Below are 18,804 nucleotides of genomic sequence, written 5' to 3' on the forward strand. Positions count from 1 at the left end.
TTGTCTAATATCTCAATTGGGCATCCTCAGCTTGAATTCACCATGGAAAACTCAGGATGGCTAATCCTGAGTTTTCCTGCCAGTTATGGTGACATAGCTAGGAGATACTCTATCTCTCTAGGCCAAAGTTCATGATTATTTTCTTATAACAGTTTCTTTCTTCCTACACGTGTTCTGTCAGATCTGCAATGTCTCTTCTGGAGGTCAGCCTGTCCAATTCTTCCACATTCAGAGCCAAATCTCATTCGGGCCTTCACTGTCCCTTGGCTTGACCTGCAGCACCTTCCTGTCAGACCTCCTCCAATACATTGCATCATACCATGCTTACACCAAATAAACGTAGTTGCCAAGGCCCGTCATCTGAACATTTGATCAAATCGCTCCCCTCTTCATACCCCTCTACTAACTCATCTTATCTCTTGAAGAAATCAAGCTGTCTACGACTATGTTCAAAGAATTATATAGCTCTGCCCCCACTACATGCCACCCCTGCTGAATCTATTCTCCCCCCACATCCTCTTGCCTCCAGCACCGTTGCTCCCTTGAGACCTACTTGCTGGCTTCTCACTTCTTTGCTGTCCTGTAGGCCTTGCTTCTTCTGCAGAGCTGCAAGGTCACACCCTCAAATTGCTATTTATATTCAATTTTCTGAAGATACAACATGTAAGTCTTTGCTAACAGACTGCAAACCTATTTGGCACAAACTAGGAAAGCTCTTCAGAAAGTCCTTAACACACTGCAGTCAATGAAACTAGGAAGAGTACTATAGCCCTAAAGAAGTGCTCGTAGCTACAAATGCAATGGCATTACAAAGTATGGTTATAAAACCATCTGTACTGGCACAAATCAAGCAATGCCATTGAAATCCATTCCTTTTTTGGCTTTCACTGATGCTAGCAGAATAAAGTCTGTACAGTTTATCAGGGTACCCTACAGCCAATGTCTTTATCAGTTATAAAAAAGGATCTCTGAACATTATTTTAACCAGCAAATTTGCAAGGACAAGGAAAGTTATGCACACACAAAAGTAGTCCTCTATTTTAGGGATGCATGCACCTAAATTAGGTCTGGAAATGTCTGAATGGCTGCTGTTTATATGGAGTGCAATTTTACAGAACTCACACCAGACTGTTGTTTTTTATATGTATGCATTACATAAGGCATGCTGTTTCCTAGAAGAATTGGGAAGTTAGGCCCCAGTATTGATCCTAGTCTACGAACAGGTATGAAATCCTCCTAGGCAGCAATGGTGAGTTTTCAGGAGACTGCAGACTTGTGTCATCTTTCTTGTTCAACCACAAGGGTTCCTTGGAACTCAGTCACTACCCAGAAATGAAACATCGCTTCGCTAGACTTGCGTGTAACGTTTCAACCCATGCTGTAGCTCTTCTTCTGCAAGACCACCAGAAAGGGGTATATGTAGGGGCGTACTGCACAACAGCTCATTTTTCTCCATTTCTGTTCCATGATACAGCGTGACCTTTAGCAAATTCTCTATCGGACCTATGTATCAAATGCTACCTTTAAATTGTATTTTTACGGTAAACATTGGTTCTGGCATTGAACAAAATTGATAAGGAACTTCTGAGGATCCCTAGAACATTCTGCCTAAAAAAATGCTTAATATAGCATCAAACAGCAAAGAAGCAATTTGTTACCTGGAGGGTTTGTTGTGGTTTTTTTTTGGTTTGCTTTGCTTTTTCTTTTCTTAGAGACTAATAACCAGTACATTCCATTGAGAAATACAGTTCCTAAGTGTGTATCCAAGATTTTTTTTTCCACATAAACTGAATTTAAAATAATAAAAATTAAAATAAAATAAAATAAAATAAAATAAAATAAAATAAAATAAAATAAAATAAAATAAAATAAAATAAAATAATCTTTTTAGGATTTTGCAAAGAGCTCTAAAAATACGTCAGGATTAGGAAGACCTTTACTTAAGCCCTAATGCTACTGTAAACTAAAGCCAAAAGTCAGCACTGGTAAATGACTACAACAGCTTTCAAAAATGCCTAGTTGATGAAAATATTTGTCTTGTAGTTTCCCCACATCCCACTAGACCCCATGTCTCCAATCCTCAGTAGCTTCAACAACACAATTATGCATCACTAATAAACGCATATAATATTAAAAATGAAAGGGCAGAAGAAAATGAAATGCATTTCTTTTAAAACAGTGCTGTTGTACTGAGCGCATTGGTGCAAATTCTTTATCATTATTATTATTATTATTATTATTATTATTATTATATATTTAGCCTGGTGCAAACTACGCTGAATGGTGCCCTGAAGTCCTGAGGAAACCAGTTGCATTTGTTTTGGTGTTTGTGCCCGTTTTGCTGCTGATTACAGGGGTCTTGATTGCATCTGCAGAGGGCACGTTATGCCTGTGCTTTCTGTAATATCCATCCACAGACTAATTAGAGAGCACCTGAAGCAGACAATGTCAGTGAATAGTAACACATGACAATTAATTAGTTATCATTTATTGTAGCCATTTGTTTTCTGTTTAAATGTCTAATGACTACAAATATTTAGCAATTCTTATACAAGTAAATCCTGGTTATCATTTTTAATTTAGATAGTATGCTCAGTTGCTGCCTTTTGCTTTTGCTTGCGGAGTAGGAACTTTCGTGTTATGTGGCAAATTTCCTCGGAACACTTTGTATGAAATCGCTGAGACACAAAGTCAACTGTTAAATACTCTAAATGGGAAGGCACCATTCCTTCAACAACGAATATGGATACATGACCTACTTCTAAGAGGACCAGAGACACTCTTCCTATACATCCATTGTGTGTGCATTTATAACTGTATTTACTAAATGGGCAAGTAGGAGACAGATGCTTCATCGTGCCACACCCCTTTAATTAATCCTTAATCATTGACTTACATTTATCGAATGTCCCTCAAGTGTTATTTTTTCCACAACATTTGCCCTACAGTATATTTCACATGTGCTGTTCGTTTTATGACTTCAGAGAGGATGTGGTTATGGTTTGACAGAAAGGAAGCTTTGCTGTAGATGGGAAGATAAAGCTCAAAGTACCTACGCTGCCTTTTGAACACTTTTTTTTTTTTTTTTAAAAAAAAAAAAAAGAAACTTAACTGCCTTCCTTATTGTGTCTCTTTCTTGGACGGGTGCTCAGCTCATAGGGCAGGCATCCCATGTCCCAGGAGAGGATCATTCTTGGCCCAGCCATGAATAACTGTGTGCTCCTGGAGGAACAGCTAATAAAAAAATCCCAGCAGAAGAGAAGGACTTCACCCTCCAACTTTAAAGTGCGCTTCTTTGTCTTAACCAAATCTAAGCTGGCTTACTATGAACATCGCCATGGGGTATGTCAGCCATTTTCTTTGTCATAATAGAATAATGGAGGGAAGGATTAACTCTTTCTTAAACTTTATTAACTTTACATTTCTGGGTTTTATTTTAGCACCACTCACCGAAATTTTTAGAGTGGTCAAATGGGTCCTTACAAGCCTCTGGTCAGTGAGCATTTGGTGCATATGGGGGAATAAGACTAACTTGTTACCTTATAGAAAGTATATAATTTTGTCGTAGGAATTTAGCATGATCTGTTAAAATCGATTTGTTTGACAGCTGCATGAGCCTGTGCCTGGCTGCCTGCATGGGTACGGGAGTGACCTCCAGTGGGGCATTGCAGAGACTAAACGTGTATGTTAGCCACAACTAGCCACACATCTTTGCTCTCCTTCTTTTCTTTAGGGCAACAGACTGGTGGTTGGTAGACTAGTCTTACAATTCAGAACAAATTCAGCTGCCATTCAGGTCTACTCTTCCAAGTTAGCTTCAAAAGGGATGTGATGATAAGATCCATGCTCAGACTAGGCCTTGTTTCCCCAGACTTGCATTCCCTAATTTGCAAAATACAAAGAAAATTAAAAGTCAATCTGTGCCCCACATTGTGCTAAGTGTTCTAGTGAAGAGAGGATTATTTCCCTCTTCTGTTTAGCTGGATGTTTGCTGAGCCTCATCACGGTTGTAAATAATATTGCTTGTTTTCTTCTCAGTCACTTAACATGCTGTTAATACATTATGTTTACGCGCTATTATTGTACACAGACCAGTGCTGGGGATCTTGTTGTCTTGCTATCTAGTGTTGGCACCTTCAGATCATCTGATCTGATCTTGTTTAGAAAAAGAAAATTAAGTTAAAACTGAACCCAGCAAGAAAAGCAAGGTATAATGTGTCCTTGTATGGTGTCATTCCCCCGTTGAAATTGTATACCAGCTTCAAGGCTTAACAGTCATTTTTACTTGTAAGCTATTTCTCTGAAATGTGCTCAACAAAAAGTTTTCTTGCTTTTATTTTATAGCCAGTGTTATTCTTACCTTCATATTTAAATAGGAAAATATTTATTGCTGCCCAGTGTGTCTGTATTTAGTTTGAGAGTCTATTTGACTGCTATCCAAGCCATCTTTCAGATGTCATTATTTTAAGATTTTAAATTCTATTATAACTATTCAGTTGATTAATCTGGTTAAAATTTTCAAAAGTTTCATCCAAGTGATTCTGCTGTAGGCATTTACAGAAATTTTCAGACCTAGTTTTTTTTTGGTGCTTGCTGAGTCTTGATGGACTTGAGAGGGACTCAACGTACACTTTGCCTAGATAGCTTTGTGGAATCACGCTAGGTGTTTGCTTCTTTAGTCACTTAAATAGTTAGGAAAATCTGACTTGGTGACTTTCAGCAGGGCATATATTTCATATGCAACATGACTGTCTTTGGAAATTTTATCCCCTAGTCTTCCTAAAGGTCAATTCGAAAGGCCACTCGAGAACATCTTAAAATACCTCTGAAGTAACCATTTAAGAAGCTTTCAAAGGCACATTAGTACACTACACATGCAAAATCTGAATGAACACCAAGTGACAGCTGACAAATACCTTTGTACATATGTGTATACATATGCACACGTGAGGTATTTCTGAAAATTTGATCTCCAAAGTCAGACAATAGTGGGCCAAATCTTTAGGTGTGGTAAAATTCCAAAGTACAGTGACATCAAAATGAAGCTATGCAAAGTTGGACCAAATAAGGGTTTGGTATATTATGTACTTTACCTCATATATTATCTATTATAAACATGCACGTGTACATATGTGTAAATATATAAAAACAGACTTTTTTTTTCTGATATGAACTGTCAAAAGCAGGTCATTACATGAATAAGAGGACTTTGTATCAAATGAGGAGAAAAGACTTTGTCCTGTGACATACTCCCGGAACCAATCCTCAGCCTTTTCAGTAATACTGCCAAAAATTAGCCCATCCTGGTCAGGCTTCCTTGTGGTCGGATCATGGCTGTTCTGCAGGGAAAAACTTTGGGTAGGCTATGCAAACACCCTCTTGTTCCATGCTAAGAATGGAGTGAATGCCCAGAAGAGGAGTTCACAGCCCACGAAGGGGAAACTACAATACCTGCCTGACACATGGGCTAGGCCTGTCCCAGTGAGTCAACCAGGACCAGGGAGCATACGCTGAAATCGATGGTCTGTAGTGCTAATCCTCTAGCACAGGTTTGGCTTTGCTCCACGGTGACTCTCTCCGATAATTTGTGGGGCTGACAGGGGTTAGGAGAGGCTGGGGACCATTGCCAACATGCATTGCTCATGGTCCCCTTGCTCTGGGTGCTGGCTGCAGAGATGGGGAGTATCCTCAGGCACACGTGCTGCAAAGGATATATGGGCCCAGCATCTGCCTACACTTTTGATGTATTTTTCAAGGGAAATCTCTGTGGATGTTTGCTATGAGAGGTTTCAAAGAGTTTCGTTAGGAACCCCTTACCAACATGTCTAATGGCCTACTGTACTCGGAGTTCAATACTGTATACACAGTGTCCACTGCTCTAGTCCCCATTCAATCAGTGACAATGTAAATTCAGGTAGAACAATTAGCAAACTTCTAAACAATTTGAGAAGTCCCACTGATTTCAACAGAGCATGTTAAAGTAAAGTATAATCTTATGTATTTAATGCAGGCTTACATGTTTTGTCTGTATTTAACAGGGTTTTACAAACAGACCTTTTCCCTGGATTCGGACACTGTGGGTATAAAAAGATGATTAACAGTGTATTGTAGCAGTCCAAAGCAAGGAAATAACCAAGTTGAAGGGATATAGGAATGATTCTGTAAATGATACCAAAAGCTGTCAAGACAACCGACATCATAAAGGCGAATTTTTGCAATAACTAGGATGGCATTTTTCTGTCGTAACAGCACATAGCTAGACAGAAGGCACTGTTTTCCTCAGGGGCTAAGCATACAATCGCCGTTAATGTTAATGAAAGATATTTACACGTCTCATTAGGAGAATGAGCCCCCAATAACTGACAACAATAAGAAGCTGTGTTTTCTGGAATTCATTAACCAGTACACAATGCAGGGCTGTCTTAACATAAAGCTAAGCTCTGATAACAGGCACATGTATTCAGCCCCCGTCTACTAAAATAAATCAGAAGTGCCTTTATCATGACATGCAAATCAATTCCATGGGCAAAAATTCTTCATTTCCAGGGTCCGATTTTATAGCTACTGTGCAAGTGAGTAAATGAGCACATGGGAGCAATCATTTTATATATTTCAATGAGTTTGATCCTCACCGGAGTACCCAATAATGCAGGCACTTCTGTGGTACTCTCAGGATCCCAGTGCACTTGCATTACTGCAAAAGAAGCAGCCAAGTGAATCCCTTTTGCAGAGGTCTCTAGGACAGAGTTTCAAATGTTCTTACTTAGCCTTAGCAAAAACAAACTAGTGACTTACCCTTATCTCCTTGGCTTAACGGCTTGTGGTCTTTGGTAAATCCTTCAGTTTAGCAGACAGAAGAACAAAGAGAGATCGTGTCTGAAGTGCTAAGCTACTCAGACACCAAAATAGTTTAGCATTTCAGACACTGAGTAGAGGTTCATGAATAATCTTTGGCATATCACATTCCTACCTGGATAAGGACAGAAAGAAGCATGTATCTTTGCCTTTCAAGCTGGCTGTGGTCTAAAAGTGGCACAGATGTCTGAGGCTGGTGCCCCACTGACTGAACAGGCCACTGGCCTCTGGGGTGGTGCCACCCTGGTGCAGCTCCGCCGTTTCTGGGTCGGAGCTGCTCATCTTGGTGTGGCTCGGACCTGTGGGGAGTGCCAGAGCCTGTCTGTACCATGTATGTAACGTGTGTCCCTATGCCACAGTTTTACCTCTTCAAAAATATGGATCCTTGCCCTCTTTAGACATTCTGAGAATTATTTCGGGGCTGGGAAAGTTGCATCTAATACCTGGGAAGTTCAGGCATGTAGCTATTTTTAAACTTCAGATCTTCCCCCATGTGCTATTACTAGTGCAGCTTTTAAAGGCAGCAGTGAAAGGAGCACGTTCTCTCTTCATTTACAGCAGTACTATTCTTCCTATACTGGTCAGATGCTCAAGAGGTCACAGAGCATGAGTCAGCCTTGTCCTGGGCTTTTCCATTCAAATCTTTGATATTCAGACATAAAGGTGACACTTCAGTGTGTCTTGGAATTTGCTTTCAGTCTGTTGTTCCGGGAAAATAAAAGAATAAACTTGACTGAAAAGCCTTTTATCAGAATCCTAAAAAGCTTCAGCTGCTTCTGCTGCATTATCTACACATTGTGTTACTTGCAACAGTCCAGCTACCCATGGTAACAAAAGAAGCTCTTTGTTCCTCTTTCCAGCAGTCCATTTTACCTTGATTATTCTAGAAACCTGACTTGTCTATCTTGCCCTGGAAGGGCTTGTTTTTCTCACCAAGTCTCTAAAGTAAACAGACTAAGACTTTGCTTCTGAAGATCTTGGTTTTGGTGTTCCCGTTAATTACAGTGGCTGTCCATACCATCTCTCGTTGTTTAATATAAGACTTGCTTTGTGTATTCTGGATACCTTAACAGTCACAAAATTATAATCCTCATAGACACTGAATTTAAAGATGTTTCTAAAGTCAACCTCCCATATAAATATGTATCTGAGTAGATAGATCATTCTTCATAACTTGTCTTGTATTTATTAACAAGTCCTGTTTGCTTGCCAGAATTTGCAATACCATCTGTCTTCTGATGCATATCTCCAACTAATTTATTAATAATAAACATATCGCCCACAAAGAAGTCAGGCGTGGCATCTATCTACACCACAGCTGTTTCAACATTGTTGGTTTTTTACGTAAGAAAATCAACATAACCTTAAATAAGATGGAGACAAGGTACAAACCTGTGCCTAATGTTAAATGAATCCGTTAGTACACCTCTGTGAACTTATCATGGATTTTGTAATAGTCATATTATTGGTTGGAGGGCACATCTTAAATTCATTTAGTTGGACTTTGTGCTCGGGGCCAGGCAGTTGCCATCATTAGATCAACACTCGGAGCAGGACCGCTGCCAACACTAGAACAAGTCAGCTATGGCTTTAACTAGCCACTGCTTGAAAACCAGGGACAGAGATTCCACAACTTTGGGCAACCTGTTCCATTATATCTTACCAAATGTTTGTTGTTGTTGTTGTTGTTGTTGTTTTCTGAATATTTAGAAAGAACCAGTCTATTGCAGTTCTTTCATGACTTTCTTCTGCGGCATGATTGACAGTGATGATACTGTCTAGACAAGATCGCTTTAAACGAAATACAGTTTGTTTTACATCTGTTTTCTGTGGTCTTTCTAATTCCATAAATGTGAAGTAGAGTCTGGTAAGAAAAAATAGCTACTTTTTGCCAGAATAACTAATTCGATCTTCCGAAATTTGGATTATAATCATTTCTTCTTGCACTTGCCATGCATACCCGGTTCTGCTCCTACTAGGTCTTTGCCTAGGCATTTATTGGTCTTTAATCTTCCAAGATTTTTTTAAAATTACTTCTGACCAAATGTCAGATACTCCCATCTTCTTTAAATTATGAAGCTCTAATCTTTCTTCTATTGGAAAACATTAACGATGCAGCAAAAATGTTCAACCCTTGTTTTCTTTCATATCTTTAAGAAGGAAGGACTTCTTAATATGAATATACTACAATAGTAACAAGATTTCTTAATCTTTTATTAGATTTCTTTACTGTAGCCATATTTGTTTCCAGCGTCTGCCTTTGCTTTATACTGTAATCAATATTGTAACTGATATTGTTGCAATGCCTGCCTATTGCTTTGTACTCTTTCATCCTTTCCGGACCAATTTTTCATCCTTAAGACCTACACATTTTTAATGAAAAAAGTGGTGCCATTTAGTAGATTTAATTTAGGTTTCCTTCTATCACTGAATCTTTTATTCACTAATATCCACTCCTCCCATCTAGTCAAGCATAGTTTTCAAGAAACGAATGTAATATTCAGCAATTGTTCCATATGCTTTTTGTAACACAAGACTTAATTTCTTTATATTAGAAAGCTCATTTGAAAGCCAAGAATCTTTTTTTTTTTTTTAGTTTCCTTGACAGTGTCATTGATTTTCTTGTCAAACCACTTGTTCTGATAGCAGGGATGCACGCCTTGATAATCATCTGAGACAGGACTGTGATACGAACACTGGAAGTGGCTTTGCATGATATTGAAATAGGAGATCAATGAAAACGCTGGGGTATTGCAAATGTGTGAGGCCCTGTGATGGACACAGAGAAAAAATGATCTTACGTCCAAGCGTGCTTTTCTACCAGATCTTTGTACTTGAAACTTAAATTTACACAGCCCACGAAAATGTACTCTTTGTACCACAGAAGCCTTGCAGACAGGTTATAGTTTCAATTTTCCCCTGCATGCCTTCTGTTTTAGGCTCATGTAATTCTGAAAGCCAGGCACTTCAGGAAGCCTGGAGGAATGAACAGTGAAACAGCCAACTTCTGGCTGCGAGCAATGTCTGAGGTCCAGGTCCGTAGTGTAGCTCCATTGACTTTTCTGTCCATTTTAAATAATTTTTACACTTCTCTGGTTTTAACTGATTTTATTGGAAAAACAATAGTGGATCTGGCCTATAGGACTCTATAAGGATGGGAGGAGTCATTTCTTTACAGCAGTTATTCCCCAGGGACACCGAAAATTTAGCCGAGTAAATTGATAACAGACTGAGATTGTTTGCATGGAACAGGCTTTGGCACAAACAGCATCGGCCTCTGTAAACAAGATTAGAAGCTGAAATTAGTTATTGGGAATGACATCGCGTGGTGAGTGAGCTGATAGCCCACAAACAACGTGTACTGACAGCATGCAGCACAATTATTAAGCTGCACGGTGACATCTCCCTGGCAGATGAAATATTTGCTTTCTGATGTCGGAGCCTGCTGTGATTCGGCTTCTTTACCTGGGTTTGTCCCCACGTCCTGCACTCCAGGGGAGGGTGCAATCAAGGAGATCTTTGCAGGTTCCTGGAAATGCAGCATGGCAAAAAGAAGTTCCTGACTGCAAGTGCTGAAGTCAGCCATGACAGCAACCAAAGCCTGCAGGGGACTTTCCATGGATGAGTTAAAGCAGTGAAGCAAACGCAGCTCTCCAGTTGCCTGTCCCAGGCTCCTACGTGTGCTTCACCATCTCGACTGCTTAGATGCATGCAAGCATCTTAGGCACCGACTGCAGTTGATTTTGTCATTAACATAATTTTACGCACTCTGCATCCAGGTTATGCTCAACTCTAAAACACCTTTCTATTCTTTTGATGTGAAAACAGCTGTAAAACTATTTTTATGTTTTAATTTTAATTCAAGTGGGAGGACAGAATAGTCATAATAGACATATGAATCAAGCAGCTACACTTAGGAATTTAAATATCAAATATAAGAGGGTATCTTGGAGGTATTACAGCATAACACAACAGTCAGAACAGTACAGAAAATTCCCAGTATTACCAATTACCACCTCTTTGTGCTTTTCCTTTGAAACTCTTATTATTCACAGGCAATAAAAAAATCCCTTACAAATTTCTTTTAAAGTCCAATTTGCTTATATTAGGTTTCAAAATTAATTTTAAAATTGTTTAACTTATTTTATAAAACCTCAAACTACTGATGTTCTTTATAAGAGTGAGAACTCACAAAATACTGAACAATGTTAGGGTTCAGGCAAGATCTCTATCAACCAACAGTCAACAGTTCTTTATATCCTAATAATGATAACAAGAGCCCATGCCCCAATGTATAGATAAGGAGTATGAGAAGATAAGGGGTAGGAAGTAATTGCATTAGCAATTACATTAGTAATTACATTAGGACAGTTTTCAAGGAAGTTCAAGTTCAAGCATAATATTTTTGATCCGTGGAAAAATACTTCTCAGGAGAATCACCATTAAAAATAAGTCCATCTTATTGCAGTGATATCTTATGGGTTCCTGGTTACTATGTTCTGTGTTCTTCTCCATTGCTACCTTACAGCCAACACATGGTTATGAGACCCAAATTCTAACTAGTAGAATTTGGGTTTGTATGTTTATAAACGTATAAATGCCTGTTTATATGTGTTGAATGGTTTTAAACTAAGACAGGGGAGATTTAGGTTAGAAATTAGGAGAAAATTTTTCACTCAGAGGGTGGTGAGGCACTGGAACAGGTTGCTGAGAGAGGTTGTGGATGCCCCATCCCTGGAGGCATTCAAGGCCAGGCTAGATGGGGCTCTGGGCAGCCTGCTCGAGGGGTTGGCAACCCTGCCCAGAGCAGGGGGGTTGAAACTAGATGATCTTTAAGGTCCTTTTCAACCCAGGCCATTCTATGATTCTATGGTTTCACCACTACAATCCCACAGTGTAAGAAACCCTCAGATCAGCCTCTGCCTCCATCCAGGTTGTGCATTGAGCCCGGCCAGAGTAGAGGGACCAGGGTGAAGGTGACAAGGCCCAAGCGGGTCATGCCAAGGGCTGAGGCCAGACCCCCCATCTATTTTATCACAAAGATGATTAATTGAGAATGGCTCCTAATCAACACAACAATGAAAGCAGGGAACAAAATTCAGCTCATAGTCTTGCAGACAAAAACCTGGCACTGCTGGAACGGTCATTAAATGCTTTTATTGGCGGAAATGTTTCTGCGGTTTTGCTTACGGGGGACTGGAATTTCCTAGCTCTCTCCACCACAGCTATAAACTTGCCTTCCCCTTCCCACCTGCCGAGGGAAAGCTGCAGCTGGGCCTTTGGTGGGGAGCAGCGGACACGCACAGGGTCACGGGCAGAGCTCGGGGTGGAGGAAAGATGCCCCTATACAGGGGGACCTGCTCCTTTTGGCTGCGAGGGCCTGGCTGGGCAGGGAGGAAGGGATGGGGCAGGCAATGGGGATGGGGATGAAGAAGGGCGATACGGAGAGGGGAGAGCCAACACCAGAGATGTGTGGTGAGGAAAGTCCAGCTGCAGTATGGGCCCTGGGCAGTGACCACTGATCAGGAGTCTGGGGCCACATGAATCCTCATTGCATGCTTTTCCCTTCCTTTACATCCCAAAAGACACAAGTTCTTACACAACTTTTGAATGCAATCTGCTTTGTGAAACACAGCACGCTGCCTTTCTGCCTGCTAGAAGGTGCTGTCTGCTCTCTCCTTCTGTGCTCCTCGAGGTAAAGCTCTGCCCACTCCACCTCCCTGGCACTTGGCCTCCCTCCCTGCCCTCTGCTCCAGCACACGTGACTACTTTTTCTGCCATGGCTCTTTGATAAATACAGTGGGGTTTAGCTCAAATTTCAGCAGCCACCAAGGTTTGTGGCTCCACGGGACCTTAAGCCCCAATGGTTGTCGTAGCACATTTGATGAATTGAGACCACAAATAGCAACAGCGAAGTGTTAGCCAGAAAGTAGCAAATTCCCCAGACTGCATAGCCCCATATCTCACAAAATCTTAGACATTTGTGAAGCTTATGAGTGCAGAACCGCAGTCAGAAAGCATATTCGTGACGCTGCTCTGTGCTCGCTGGCGGCTCGTTGCCCTCCCGCACCCAGCTCCACGTCCCCGCTTCTGCCCGTGCTTGTCTGACCCAGGCTCAGCTCAAACCAGCAGACCAGGAACTGATGTGATTAGTTGTGTTGCCTGGCCAGGCTGCTGTGGCTGGGCAAAAACAGTGCTGGTGGTTGCGTAGGCTTAGCACGTGCTAAATGCCAGGTGGCTCATTCCCCGAGTAAGCACGGTGAGATGCCTGGTTTGTGCTGTGTATGTAAAAATCGCTATAGAATAGTTGTGATTTGAAAATTCCCCCCTTCTTCTATCCCATATTCAGTTGTTCTAAGTTGTATCTAAGACAAATAGGGATCATTGTGATCATTTAGGAGACACAAACTAAAGGTTTTATCAGGGAAAGACTGCTGGAGCTGTGTGGCAAGAGGAGGTGAGATACTGGAGATGAAGACCATGATGCATGGAGCTTGTGATGCACCAAGCTCCACTCAGTGCTGTTAGCTTCCCCTCCCCATTTTGCAGATAATGGCTCAGTAGAAATAAAACAGGACACAGTGATCTGCAGCACACTGTGCTTCTCCTCGTGGGACAGCAATGTACCTCGGTTCTCTCTCCATGCACATTACACAGTAAGACCACTGATGTTTTTTCTGACTGACCAGCTAAAACATCTATTTAATTATACTCCAGGCAGTCTGAAAGCAACAGAGGACTGTCAGCATGTTTTGTCTGGCCCTTTTAGGAACAAGTTTCTGAGGTTTTTGGAGACCATTTTTAAGAGGCTTTTCCTCTTCCCTCCCTTCCAAATAGCCTGGTTGCTTTTGTTAGATTAAAGGGCAGGCAGACATCACAAAAGCAGGGGTATGTTTAGTTTCCAGGCCCGCTTCTGGGTAATGCCTGGTTTGTGAATCATAATTCCTGCTGTTTTTGCTGCTACAAGGCTGTAATTGCTTTCTGTCGGCAAAGTCCCGTCTGTGGAGAGTCTTCCAGGCAATGCAGTGGCTGCGAGACACGGCCTGATGTTACACCTTGACTTGAGATTACGGGGGCTTCTGCTGTGGAAGTTACCCAATTAACAGGAGTTCAGCAGGTGAAGAGAGCTGCAGGACAGCTGTGTAAAGCTCCTTGTGAAGGCTGGACCCTGTCTTTCAGAGAAGAATGGAAATGTATCAACAAAAACCAGTCTGCAGCGAAAGAGCCGAGTCTGTGACCAGCACAGCATTGACTCCTAAAGCCTCAGAGAAGGAACATGTGTGGTTAAGCCCTGGGACTTCAAAGTAATAAGCCAAAAGAGAGTTCTCTGTTAGCAAAATTGAAGCTTTTTGTAGGAAATAAATGGCTTTGTGTCTCATGGCAGGGTAGAAGTCCCAGGGGGAGAACAAATGATAGACTAGGTTGTGCAGAAGAGAGAGAGGAAGCCAAGTCTCAAAGAAAGAAGTGAACAGACAAGAATGAAAGAAAATAGAAGGGAAAATGGGGTGCAGTGAGGCTTTCTAAGACTTGGCAATACTCTTGCTAGCTAATTGGTATTTACATTTAGGGCTGCCTTACAGTCTTGGGTTTATTGAATAAAAAAATCCCATTCCACCTCATAGAGCTACGTAGGCAGATGCCATTGACAAGAGACAGTCCTGGCAGAAAACCCAAAGGTGCTGGTTAAACTGTCGGCAACTACAAAAAAACATACACCAGCAAAGTCCAGCAGGAGCTATGTGCAACCACACCATAATAACTTCCCTCTCTTTCCTCAAGTCCAAGTGCACAACGAAAAAGTACCCAGCCAGTTGTACAAGAATAAAGTTTTAAAACTTTTTTTTTGAAACTTTAGGCCTCTCTGTTTTGAAGTTGGATGGCTCACAGCGGCAAACCTCCCTGCATCTCAGCAGGGCAGAGCTGTGGGGCCACGGCAGTGTGGGGAGCAAGGGGCAGAAGGGAGCCGGAGGGTGAAGGACACAAAGGTTTGGGATGGGACTCCAAGGCAGGGCAAGGAGGCCACCAAAGTACAAGGCAGTCTCTGAAGCTCATGCTCTCTCATGTTGACAGTAACCCGTGTTTGCAAAAACAGAAGGTTTTGCAGCATTCTTTGCGTTCATACATCTCACAGTCTTTCATCATGTTGTCACAAAGCTGGGCTGGGAGCGGATTAGTGTTTCATCCCTACTGAAAACGAATCAAAACAGGAAACCAGTTTGCTTCCGAAGAGCGAACGCGTTTGTAGCGAATCCTTCAGCAGCGTGCACCAGATAGCAAGCATCAGCTTAGCTCCGGCCTGCATCTTCCCCACCCATCTCTCCTGCAAGGGCCTAGTGCCACTTGCCTGGGAGCTACGGGGCGATGGCTCAGTTCGAGGGCAGTGGGGATATCAGGATCCTGTTCCCTTCTTATCCTCCCCTAACTGCCTGCTCTGTTATCTAGCTATCTGGTAGCTGATGAATAATCACGCAGCAGAGGCTGCCAGAAAAAGAGTTTTGTAGGCAATTTTTTGAGGATTTTATTTATTTCAAAATTTCCTGTTATTTTTGTTATCTGAAAACCCAGACAACCCAAAACCAGAGACATGATTTGTTTCTTGGAAAACAGAATCAGTGAAAATGTTATATTTTAGATAAAATGCTTAGTTTTGAAAATCAAAGTACCTAAATGTTTTTTTTGTGTGTGTGTTGTTTTTTTTTTAATACTTATTGTTTTATAGCTTTTCAGTATGAAACAAGTGTTGATAAGCTGAAAGTTTCATGAAAAGAGGTTGGGTTTTTTTGTTGTTGTTGTTAAAAAGGCATCTAATTTTGTTGGGGGGAAAAAATGAATTTCAACCAAAGATTTTGACTGGTTCTCTAAGAATCCATGCACTGACTTGAAATAAATGTATGTGCATATAAATATGTGTATGTGCAATCTATATAGAGGTGCCATATATGAGAATGATTCTTTATACTTTTAAATGTTGTACATTATTAGTTAATCTGCTTCTGCTCCACTGAAATCAGAAATCTCCTGTGGACATCTCAGTCTTGTCTAATTATTCACTTAATCCACAATCACTAGCTTTAACCAAGTGTTTTTATCTGTCTTTCAGAAAAAAAGGACTTTGAAGGGTTCTGTAGAGCTTTCAAGAATTAAATGTGTGGAAATTGTCAAAAGTGACATCATCATCCCCTGTCAATATAAATACCCTTTCCAGGTGAGTCTGTCCACTGACTACATTGATAAGTGATATCATTTCATTTTGAATTTCAATAAAATTCTCCTGCAAAATGCAGTCCCTAATGAACCCAACACTGTATGAATTTGTGTATACAGGGCAATCTGTTCACAGATTCCTTTAGACAATCAGAGTGCTACAACCTTGGTTTGGGGTCTTTAGGAGCAACAGAAGGTGCTGTCACACACTGCCAACAGCAGCCTGACAGGAAAGTTCTTAGCTGGAGCTGGTGGGAAAGCTTGATGGGGGAACCTTGACTGCTCCTTACTCCCTTCCCACACTATAACGCAGCTTCCTTCAGTGAGAATGGATGAGCAAAGGAACAAATGCTCAGACCTACTTGTTCTGGGTATGAATTTTTCAAGCTGTGTCTCCACTGCTTGTAGGAAGAACAAAATAAAGTGAAGGTTGTGGCCAGCACTGATAGCAGTGGACCAGACATGCTGGACAGTGCTGAGCTGAGGTCAGGGGACCTGCTTGTAGCCTGTCTGAATTTTGTCCCAGAGTCAGTTTTGTGGTACTTTGTAAAATGATATTGTCTATTTTCTTCTTAAGTATCTCAGCTGCACCCAACTGTAAATTTTCTGTGGAACTGACGAGTTTGGGGTTGTTTTGTTTTCTTTGTGTGGCTCATCTGGCAAGTGAGCCCCTTGCTGAGTGGCTGAAACTAGTGATTTTATCCAGTTGTGCGTGCTCGTGGCTACATCTTCTGGAGATCCACTTACTGCGGATTTCAAAATCCATCTCAGATTGTCAAAACATTAAACAGGCATATCACTAACATCATCAGGAGTGGCTTTAAACGAGCGGGAATTATTCCTCCTTTCTTTCTATTTTTTTGTAACAGAGGTTATAACTTATCTCTCTGTAGCATGCAAAGCAACTGAGTCACACAGCCGTCTGCGTGTGCCTGCAAGGGCATCAGGCCAAGAGATAGCAAATATTTCCTGTCCTTTAAACAATAATCAGCGTTGCCTCATCTATGCCGCTGGATAAACTTTAAAAAAGAAAAATAAAGCTGCTGTCATGTAGAAATCTCTGTTTAAAGACAGCGGTCAGAGTTTTTCAAAGCTTCTCTGGATCAAAGAGACCAGATCCCGTTTGGATTTAAATTGTTGAGATAAATAATGGAACAAAAATATAGATTATGTGTTATATCACATTTTCTGTTTAAATGTAGTCATCCGATTAAGTTTCTGAGTCATTTTTATTCATGTGATGATTTTACTCCCTGGTTTGAAATTTCACAAATGTTCTGTATTTCTCTTCCATCATTTGTTCATCATTAAGAACAAGCTTTAAAACCAGCATCCTGGCTGCTCATTGTTTGTCTGCTCTCGCTTCTTATTTCCGCGCTATAATCTTCGTGAAAGCTATTAAAAACTGAAGATTGATAGTAATCCAAAAAATCTCCAGGGAGTTGCTTGGGATTTGTACTTACACAAGAAAAGTTAAATTTGGCTCTTAGATTTTAAGTGAACATGCCTTGAAAGAAACTGCTGAGAAACAGATGGCATTTCCCCAGAGGTACTTTAGGAGAATAAACCATGGTCAGCGAGAAATGGGCTGGCTTCTGTGAAAATGAAAATTGCCACATCTCCATTGATTTCACTGGCATTTCTTATCAACATAAAATTGATCTAAAATATTACTCATCTGGAATTCTTCCTTGATCAGGTTTTCTACTCAGTTTTAGAGAAGCAAAAGGCACTGAGGTTATGAGATGTCACTGAACAGGGCTTGTGTACTCCACGTGCGAGCACGTGGAAAAAAACAAATTTTACAAATTTTTAAAAATTACAAATTTTGTAATTTGTTGGCTGCTACCTGTTTCTTTCAGTGATTCCATTGTACCCAGTGTATCTGGGATTGTTTCTAACGGCTGGCTCCCTTCTTTACTCCCCTCTCCAGATCATCCATGATAACTACATACTCTATGTGTTTGCACCCAATCGCGAGAGTCGGCAGAGATGGGTCTCTACACTGAAGGAAGGTAACAAAACCCCTGCACCCACCTAATTGTTGAAGTTACTTAACCCAGAGCAGTTTTCTCAAAAGCTGTAATGCCAAGAAAATGTGCAAGAGGAATTAAGTGTTGCATCTAAACATGCAAAGCAATAATTGGGAGTGCAGCTATGGAATCAAATGTATTTGCAATTTTTGTGCGGGTGTTTTCAGCAACAATAGAAAACTTGGACATGGAATGCTTTTTTAGCCTCTTTCAAGGATAAACTATTAATATGTTACTGTAATTTGAGTTTCTTATGTAGGAAGAGATGAGAAATTACATTAGGCTACTTTTAAAAAATAAATTAATATGTTCTGGGTACATTTCTCAGCTCTGATTAACAGAGTCGTTGTTTATGTGACAACCTTATTACAGAATCATGATTATTAAGAAACATTTTTGTGGGTAGCTTTCATTTCCTGTTCACCTCCTGAATTGCACTGTGGTTCATTAGAATGGTTCTGAAGTGAAGGTACAATACCTAACCACTGCATGCAGAAATGAAGCACAGTACTTGACATAGGGAAGGTGTTGTTTAGGTACATGAAAATTGCATCAGGCTTCCCTTGAAGCTTTCTCCTGCTTTATAAGACAAGCTGCTGTATTGTTCATTCTGAAAACATCGTGCCTGACTGAGATATTATTGAGTTCATGCATTTAGTCTTGCAACCAGTTATTCCCCTTCTGGGAAGAACCTGCTCCAAGTTTTTGATTT

General features: G+C 40.8%; 1 protein-coding gene across 1 annotated transcript in view; it reads left to right on the plus strand.

Annotated features, from left to right (window-relative positions):
- Nucleotides 1–3,012: 3,012 nt before the first annotated feature.
- The window catches only part of ITK (IL2 inducible T cell kinase), a 30,748-nt gene continuing 14,956 nt past the window's right edge, over nucleotides 3,013–18,804 (plus strand). The window contains exons 1-3 of the mRNA XM_040573290.1: nucleotides 3,013–3,342; nucleotides 15,956–16,060; nucleotides 17,993–18,074. Of these exons, the coding sequence (XP_040429224.1) occupies nucleotides 3,172–3,342; nucleotides 15,956–16,060; nucleotides 17,993–18,074 (358 nt within the window). The 5' untranslated portion in view covers nucleotides 3,013–3,171. The remainder of the gene's footprint in view (nucleotides 3,343–15,955; nucleotides 16,061–17,992; nucleotides 18,075–18,804) is intronic.

The sequence above is a fragment of the Cygnus olor genome, chromosome 14 (genome assembly GCF_009769625.2).
Source record: "Cygnus olor isolate bCygOlo1 chromosome 14, bCygOlo1.pri.v2, whole genome shotgun sequence".
NCBI lineage: Eukaryota > Metazoa > Chordata > Aves > Anseriformes > Anatidae > Cygnus > Cygnus olor.